This window comes from Diplotaxodon limnothrissa, linkage group LG14 (assembly GCF_057381915.1).
Source record: "Diplotaxodon limnothrissa isolate DT_005_m linkage group LG14, D_limnothrissa_male_GT1.1, whole genome shotgun sequence".
NCBI classification, from domain to species: Eukaryota; Metazoa; Chordata; class Actinopteri; order Cichliformes; family Cichlidae; genus Diplotaxodon; species Diplotaxodon limnothrissa.
This window is the reverse complement of record NC_140609.1, coordinates 35346562-35355194: the sequence shown is the minus strand read 5'-3', so window position 1 is coordinate 35355194 and position 8633 is coordinate 35346562. Positions and strand designations below refer to the sequence as shown.

The following is an 8633-nucleotide window of genomic DNA, read 5'->3' as shown; positions in this document are numbered from 1 at the left end:
TCACAACAACACCTCAAGGCACTTTATATTGTAAGGTAAAGACCTTACAATGACACAGAGAAAACCTCAACAATCACATGACACTCTATGAGCAAGCACTTGGTGAAAGTGGGAGGGGAAAACTCAGTTTTAACAGGAAGAAACATCCAGCAGAACCAGACTCAGGAACGAAGAATCATCAACAGTTTCACTCAAATGAGCTTCAAAAAATATTGTTATTCAATGCTGTTGAAGAATTGATCCATATCCATTTCTAGCTAAATATGATCAGCTGATTCACTTAACAGAGGTACATAAATACCTCGTGTTGCTGAATATATACTAACACGTCTTAATAATTAAAAGAATAAGAAGGAAAAAAATGCAAAGCTCACAGGAGTTGGCAACTAAACTACCAGACAAAGTACATGTGCCAATATTTGACTACTGTATACTGCAAATGTCCCTTTGAAGTCTTTGAAAGTTGGTCTTAATGTTTTGCTTCATCACATGCTTCATCACAGCAAAGGACAGATACATGAATACGGAAGCACATAAAAAAATGTAGGTGTTCAAAAAGATGTCATACCCCCCTTCTTAGAATATAAACTGTACAAACAAGGGTAGTTCACAAAGTCCATATTAATTTGCTGAGATCACACGAATATAAATTCAACATTTGTATTTAAACCAATACTAACCCTGACCTTGTGATATGTTTGTGCTATCCTGTGGAACAAATAGAAGAACTACCTTGCTTTAAGGGAAACAGCAATGTTTTAAAGCCTGTTCTCTCACTGAGGTCATTTATTTAACATTCAGTCTCTCCAAAAACAAGTGAACCTATTTCCTGCTTAAATTGGACAGCTTGTGTTGATAGATATCGAGAGTCTGATTCACATTTTCTTTTCACTGCTTACAGCTTCCTATTGAGCTTGTAAATCAATTGAATGTCTTTCTGAAAGTCTTCCTACTTAAACCTCTATCAGGAGGAATTCTGTTACACTTTTCATCCATCCTTGCCTATGAAGGCCTGCTATATGTGCACGAATAGGGAAAAAAGCACAAGGTCCCTATTACCAGCTGTGCTAGCATTTCTGCATTTCCCACATGGAATGCTTCCATTTGAGAACTGAATTGTGTGTCAACATATCCCCGCTTCCCATCTTTCCTGAGGCGCTTTTCTCGATGCAAAGCTGGCTTTAGCCCCTGCTGACCTATGTAGTTCTGCAGGAAGACGCTGTTAGCTCTGGGAGAAACAAACACAAAAACAGTCCCTCTTTCTAAGGCTGTCTTTAATAGTAATATGGGCCCTGTGGGTATGTGTCGTTTCCTTTGAGCTCCTACACAACATCCTAGTAGACCAACAACAGCAGACTCATTCAATCTATGGAGATGAGTAGAGACTGAAATCCCTCTAAGTCCTGTTAATCCAAAAAAAACATAAAAAAGTTAAAAAAAAATAAATCTGAAAATGAAAATAAATTCTCTAAAAAAAACATGTCTCCGTGTGTGCCTTTGTGTGTGTGTGTGTGTATATACACAAACGTGCACCTGTGCATACATGTGTTACACCCAAAATGGGTCAAGTGGAAATAATATTTGTTCACCTTCTCATTACTCTTCACTTCAGTGTCTGCTGGGAATAGCAGGTACAACAAAAACACATTATTAACACTAGTCCTGTGAGATGTCACCATGGAGTCCAGTTAAATTAGTCATAAAAATTGAAATAGATATATTTATTATAACTCAACTCACTTGTAGAGTCACATGGCTTTATAAAAATATATGAAAAGAGTTCACATATATATACATATATTTTTTAAAATTTATTTATTTTACACAGCCAAACATATGAGCATATCGTCCATCTCATCAGAGAGGACAGCTCCTTGCTTGACTTTGAGCAAGGACGCAAGAAACACACCAGCGCCACATGGGACATCTGGATTTTCACACTTCTTCACACCCATGTGTAATCGACAGCGACAGGCAGTGAGTGACGGCATCAACTCAGAGTCTGAATACTCAGGTGGACAATGATTCCTCAATCATCTCTGTGACTGGAACACATTGCCGTCCTCGCTGTGTGGCAATAATACTTTAGTCACACAAATTGAAGCAGAGACTTTTCAGCAGGGATTGTGTCAGTTAAAAAAAAAACTATGTTTACTTTGTTTATCAGGAGATGGCAGGTTATTTAGAAGATGGGTGACAGCTGCATTGTGATGATAAGGTTTTCATGAAAAGAGAGTCTATATAAAATGACTTTCAATAAAGAGTCGTCGTTTCTCATATATGAAGAAGGGCAAAACTAGTGACTCATCACAGTTAGAAGACATAAAACTACAGATACTGCACATCTTTTGTAAAAATAATAGTAATAATGCAATATGGCTAATCCTAAAATGCTTTAAATATTTTGCTGTTTTTCTCTTTTAACTTTTAATGTATTTAATTATTAAACATATGCATAATTTCAGTTTCCATTTCATCACCATTTCATCTCAAAACTGCTCTATTGAATTGAGATCTGGTGACTGTGGAGCCAATTTAACTACACTGTAAAAAAGAAAAAGTTGAGAAAACTTAAAATTTCAAGGCAACATGATGCAAGAGATTTTTGAGTTTTCTCAACTTCTGCCAACTGTAGTTGACTTAACTAATATTTTCATGTTCTGCCAACTTGGATCTACTTGTTCACCTAATTAGGATAATCCTGTAAGTCTAACAAAGAAATTCTGGTTTCAATGCCATGTATTTCTGCCTTCACCAAACAAAGATATTCCTGTTGAATTAACATACAATTATTCCCTCCAAGGCCATGTATTCCTAAATTCACCAAACGCAGATATTCTTGTTGAATAATCATACAATTCTTACTCCAGTGAGTTGAAAATATAAATAAAGAAAAATGTATGCTGTTATCGTACTTGAAAAAACACTCAAACAGATATAGAATAAAACAAAGCACAACTGAATGTTATGTAAAAACGTATTTATTTTTTTCAACAGTGCTTTCAGTATATTTCAGAAGGTCATGGGCAGTGGGGTGAATTTCTGTAAAAAAGCAAACAAACAGAAAAAAACGTGTTGCCAGTTTCTTTAGGGTGCTTTGAGCACCCCAGCAGAGACATTAAAATTCCAGAGTCCAGAAAAAAAGAAAAGTGTCCAGCAGCTTAGTCATTCACGTTCACACCCTGGCTGTCCTGTAAAAGCTTAACTTAACTATTGCACACTAAATAGGGTAGTGCAACAAACAATTGCCTATGTACCCAGACATCGACATTTTACATGGGCTTACTATGACGAACTACAGAAGTCAAAAGTTATTAGAAATGTTACCATCAATGAACAGCGAACTATCAGGTAAAATACCAGTTCCATACTTCAGGTGGAGTGAAAAACACTATAACAAATCTTTTAAAATCCTACAAGACAAAATTTCACCATAGATTCTCAATAATACAGATTCATCTGACTAATATTTACATTTCAAATAATCCCTTATCCACTTCAACTTCATATTGACCGACCAGGTCAAAATGAACCATTCTGTTTTGACTGTTCCTTCTTTTCTCCCTTCTTCCTTTCCTCCCTCTTTCCTTCACTTATTCCTAATTAATTTTAACAGTTCAAACACTAAATATGCAACTCTTTGTAACAGGTGAACGATTATATAGAGGGAAAGGGGTTGAACTACTGGTTTTTTTTTTTTTACATGACTCTACAATGCACTTGAACATGTTTAAGAACAAGTTAAACTCATGTCTGGCTTCCCCATTAACAGTCACAGCAAAAGCTTTGTTTTTAGAGACCTTATGCGCTGTGAGCATCGAGAGCCACCGAGTTCAAAAAAGATGCCCTGAATTGCTTCAAAGGTATAACTCATCTGCTTTGGATAATCAATGTTGAGGGCATACAGAAGGCCAAAGAGGTATGCCAAGGCAGTAGAGAGGTCTGGAATGTTATGTAGCACGATGTCCCCTTCCAACACAACAGCATGTTCTCGCACAGACGTATCGGCATCGTCATCTTGCAGGATGGTGAGGATGGCAACTGATGCACCGTTCAACACTGGTTCCAAAATGTCAGTGTCCTGAAGAGAAGAAAAGTAAAATATGAATTATTGAAAGCTAAGAAAAATTAAAGACAAAATACATTTCTAAAGATCTTAACTTTAACCTCTATACCATGATGCTCATTTGACTCATGGAGGTTTTAAAAAGAAAAAGCTTATTTTCCTTTAATTAACAGCACAATATCTTTCACCAACCAACCTTGTGATGAGTTTTGTACAAAAATATTTTCTGCTGTTGAACACCCACTAACAATGCCCAGGTGCTCCTCAGCAGAAAAAAAAGCAGCGAGAGTTATGACAACTGCAATCCTCACCATAAAATTATCTGGACTGCACTGAGGAAGTGGACATTTCCATTTTGGATTAAATCATCTTTTAAAAACATCTCATAGCAATTAGTTTTGCTTGCATTACTTTTTTGTACTTACTAAGCACTTCAGGAAAACCTGTGTTGCATCCTCTCCGAGGAAAATGGGCAGGCCTCTCAGTGCTGCTGTCTTTCGGTGGGACACAATGTCAGATGTCTAAAGAGCATTCAGTGGAAAACAAGCATTTAAATTAGTATAGTAACGTGGTGTACCTACACACAATGCAAAATCAGAACTCTTATAGTAATGAAAATAAAATACAGATCAGGCCCAGCAACATGTAAAACTTAAAAAAACAAAACACCATTTTAACGATTTTACTTTCTTTTTACAAATTAAATAAAATACCGCCAAATAAAAACAAAGTAATGACTGATGACATTCATTTCCATTGATGTGTTTTGGCTGAAGCCAACATTTTTTTCTGTTATGACAAAGGTATACTCTCTTCTAAAAATGTCAGGTAAAGGAGCACTTACCTGTTCATCAAGTTTATCCAAGAGGTCTTCCATGTCCTCACCAAGAGCTCCCTTCTTAGACCGGTATAGTTTCAGCAGGCCAGGCACAAATTTGTTGAGGGATGCATTGAACGTCCCTAGGAGGTCTTTGCTTGTGATCCGATGAAATTCTTCAGATATCTAAACAAGACAATAACCAAAATATTGCCATTTATTCAGCACAGAAAATTTCTGGGTAGCTGCCTTGTACAGTCTGCACCATGTTATATGCCTGACTGTGTTATCAACCGCAAAACCTACTTCAAAAATCTCTCATGAATACACATTTTGCACAGGAATAGAAACACCCTCCACAAAAAACAGTATCAATATGCAAATACATATTATGTTCTACGTTGCACCAAAATCTGTGACGAATCAGATTATGTGACCTGCCTTAGTATTCTTTCCCTAAAAATCTCAGTCTATAGAAGTCCTATTTCCAGCACTAAAATAAAAAAAACATACATGCTAAGTCAAAAATTATGTGATTGACTTTCTGTTTCACAGGAAGAACAATTTTGATTTAGCATGGGGACTCTTTTCTTGTACTGGCAGAAATGTTCAGGGTAAGAATATTATGACAGGTCAAATAATCTAATGGGTCACAGATTTCAATGTGGACTGGTTGCACAAGGTATAATAAAGTTGGCCAATGCATTACACCAGCAAATACTGTACTACTTCAATAATAGTCCATCTAGTATAAGTCATGCCCAATTTGAATAATAATTAAATTATAAATAAATTTGGACACTCTTACCTCCTCAGAGGAAAACAGACCAGGCCATCTCTCCTGGACCTCAGATACCATAGGTTGACACTCCACAACCTCTCTCCGCCTGAGAGAAAATGTCAGCGCCATCTTCTGCTGTATGACTTTCAAGTTCTTTTGTTTCTTCTTCATTTCACTGACCAGAGCAACTCTTTCCTCTTCAAGAGTAGAATCATCATGGTGCTGTGGATAATCTGGGACATGATTGACCTCTCCACGTTTGGGCTTTTTAAGGGTGAAAGGACTGCTGGCTTCATCGTCTCCTTTCCTTTTCCTGTTTACATTTACTTCATTGCAGCCTGCCCGACGAAGCTTTGATCTGTGGTTTCCAAGTTTGTGCTTGATACTTGCTTTCCATCCCTCGTAGCCTGTGATGCTACCTGGCTCCTTCAGGCATGGATATTTGAGAACCAGTGCAGAAGCCACTGACTCAACCTCATCTTTCTCAGGGTAGGCTTTAATTTCAAACACTGCCTCTGCAATTTTATCCAAAATCTCCATCTTCATGTCTCTTGTTACTGCAAGGCCCTTCTTAGATTTTTCATATGTCACATTAGCCTTACACAATTTCAGTTCAACATCATGTGAAAACTTGGGAATAGAAAATGGAGAGGGCCACTCTGACACATGTCTTAAGTTCATCTGGATAGTATCGGTCCAGCTAGGCCTGAAATCATCAGAGTGCACACTTATTGTGTCCTGGGAAGAGACTGAAGCAGAGGACACTGAAGCAATGGATTGGTTAAGTGTAGATGAATCACAGTTCCACATTATATGCAGGACTGCACGCTCAGCTGGTAATTCAGATATTGCTGTAAGATTGCATATTGCATTTCCGAAATCTGGATCCTCAAACTGTAGTGAGAAGTCACCTGCAAGTTCAAGTCTTTCTTTAAGTATATCAATCAATTGTCCCACAGATGCTGGTACTTCAGGAAGCTGGACTCGCCGGGCTTCTCTGGAGGAAAGAACTACCCGAAGTAACAAAGTCTGAAAAGAGGAGAAAAAAAAGTTGGCAGAAAATCAATAGCCAAACACAATTAGAAGACAGTTGACACCTATACCATACAGCTGCCTTTTTCCAGATGAATCTGCTGACTACATTTGATTTGCAAATGATTTAGTCTACAAATGTAAAAAACACACACACAAATTTTTTTTAAATAAAGCTCAAGTCTATATCCAAGTTTTCATTTTCTTCAGCCACTGTACTCAACTGGCCTACACTTGGGAAAACCTTCAATTCATTCAGCACAAAACTAATGCTTAATGAGGAGAAAACAAAGGAGAGAGAGATAATTTGGTGAGGATAGCAGAGTGATAGAAGAAAGAAGTGTGTGGAGAAGAAAAGAAAAAGGGGAAATGAGTTTTGAAGTAGAGGACAATAGAGAAAAAGGGTGGGTGAGAGGGGAGATCAGAATAGGAGACAGGGTGGAGGGGAGAGAACATACCATTATAAAGTTGCTTTAATAGAGAAGGTACGTCCTTGGGGTCACCATCAGCTTTCCACCAACTGTGTATGCTGTTAGAGGGTGATAATCCGTCAGCACATCTGGATCCAGCACAAGAAGGTCTGCACAGGTGTGTTCAACAAGCTCATAGGACCTGAAATGTTCAATGTACCAGGAACTCAGTCTTTTACAAATGAATGTCACCTCCTCTGCATTGACAAGAATGGTCACAATCTTGTGGAATTCTGGGAGGCCACTGCATTGCCCAGCAGATAAAATCATGCCCGCCACATACTGTGTCCCAAAAAGATGAACGGTTTTAGACAGAGACACACTGTCTAGATGAGGGTACTTCTTTTGTATTTCACACTTGATTGATGGATCCAATTCTGAAACCCTGACCACTTTCACATTGTCAACATAGAGCTTTGGTTTTAAAAGGTTCCCACTATCCAGATGGTATGCCATCATTTGCTGGTGTTTCAAGGAAAGAGTTAGCAGCACATTTTTCCAGTTGTGAGTGTCATGGACCACCTTTTTAAAGAAGCTATGTTTTGCTTCAAATCTCATCGTCCACAATTCCACTAACGGCCCATAGCAGCGTATAAGATGTGGGTAGTGGTCAATGAAGTGGTGTTTTGGCCTTAGTCTGAAGTCCGGAAAGGTACTGGTAAGCAACAAGCGATGATCCAGTAGTTTGCAAGATAAATAACACAATGCTTCCTCAGTGAGTCTGTTTGAGACAACAATGTCAACAATTTCCTTGAGGTCCATTAAAATCTCCCAAGCTGGCTCCTGTTCTGGTATCTTACATCCAATTATAAAAGGAAGTAAGCGCAGCAGTGTCCAATTTTCATGTCCATTACCAAAAACTGTTCCTTTCTCAAAGCTTGTTTTTGGAATTTTTTGAGGCTTGTTTACTTTGTCCGAATATTTGTAGGGAAATGATTTTATGAAGTTGTTTAATGTATCAAATGTAATGAACCCTTTTGAGATCAGCTTTTTTAAACATAAGGACAACTCCAAAGGAATGACGCCTTCAAAAAGGTCATGCAAAATATCTGGAGGAAATCCGGTTATTGGGTGAAAGAATAGTAAATGTTTGCTCAGTACACATTCCCTTTTTACCCCATTAACACTTTGGAGGTTGTCAGTTTGCCTAAGCTCTTCCAGAAATGAATTGTGTTGATCAACACCCCTCAATTGGAAGTCATTAACTTCAGTCGTTGCAATTTTGTCCCGACTTATCAAACAAAAGCGACAGAACTTGTCAACAGTAAAACTTTCATAAAAGCCTGCCAGACCATGTGCACCAAGGTTATCTGCGCTCACACAATATACAGTGCCCTTAATAAACTGGCTTACAACTTCCACAAAATTTCCCTCTTCTTCTAGACACCTTATATCTTTAATCAGTGGCTCAAAAAACTTTTCATAACCATATTGTTTGACATCCACACTTTTACCTAAGAGAGCAAG

General features: G+C 37.9%; 1 protein-coding gene across 1 annotated transcript; it reads right to left on the bottom strand.

Moving 5' to 3' along the window:
• Positions 1 to 4616: 4616 nt before the first annotated feature.
• Positions 4617 to 6210, bottom strand: LOC146619274 (uncharacterized). The gene is made up of 3 exons (XM_085370216.1): positions 5692 to 6210; positions 4911 to 5069; positions 4617 to 4643 (listed from the first exon to the last, which is right to left on the bottom strand). The coding sequence occupies exons 1-3, from the start codon at positions 6208 to 6210 to the stop codon at positions 4617 to 4619; spliced, it is 705 nt and encodes a 234-aa protein (XP_085226342.1).
• Between the last annotated feature and the right edge of the window lie 2423 nt (positions 6211 to 8633).

What these genes read in the sequence shown, in the direction of transcription:
- LOC146619274 (XM_085370216.1), bottom strand. Translation starts at nt 6,210, where the DNA reads ATGAAGATGGAGATTTTGGATAAAATTGCAGAGGCAGTGTTTGAAATT. An exon ending in GTCTGTTTTCCTCTGAGGAG is followed by an intron (nt 5,070 to 5,691) that starts GTAAGAGTGTCC and finishes TGTCTTGTTTAG; the next exon opens with ATATCTGAAGAATTTCATCG. An exon ending in TGGATAAACTTGATGAACAG is followed by an intron (nt 4,644 to 4,910) that starts GTAAGTGCTCCT and finishes CATTGTGTGTAG; the next exon opens with GTACACCACGTTACTATACT.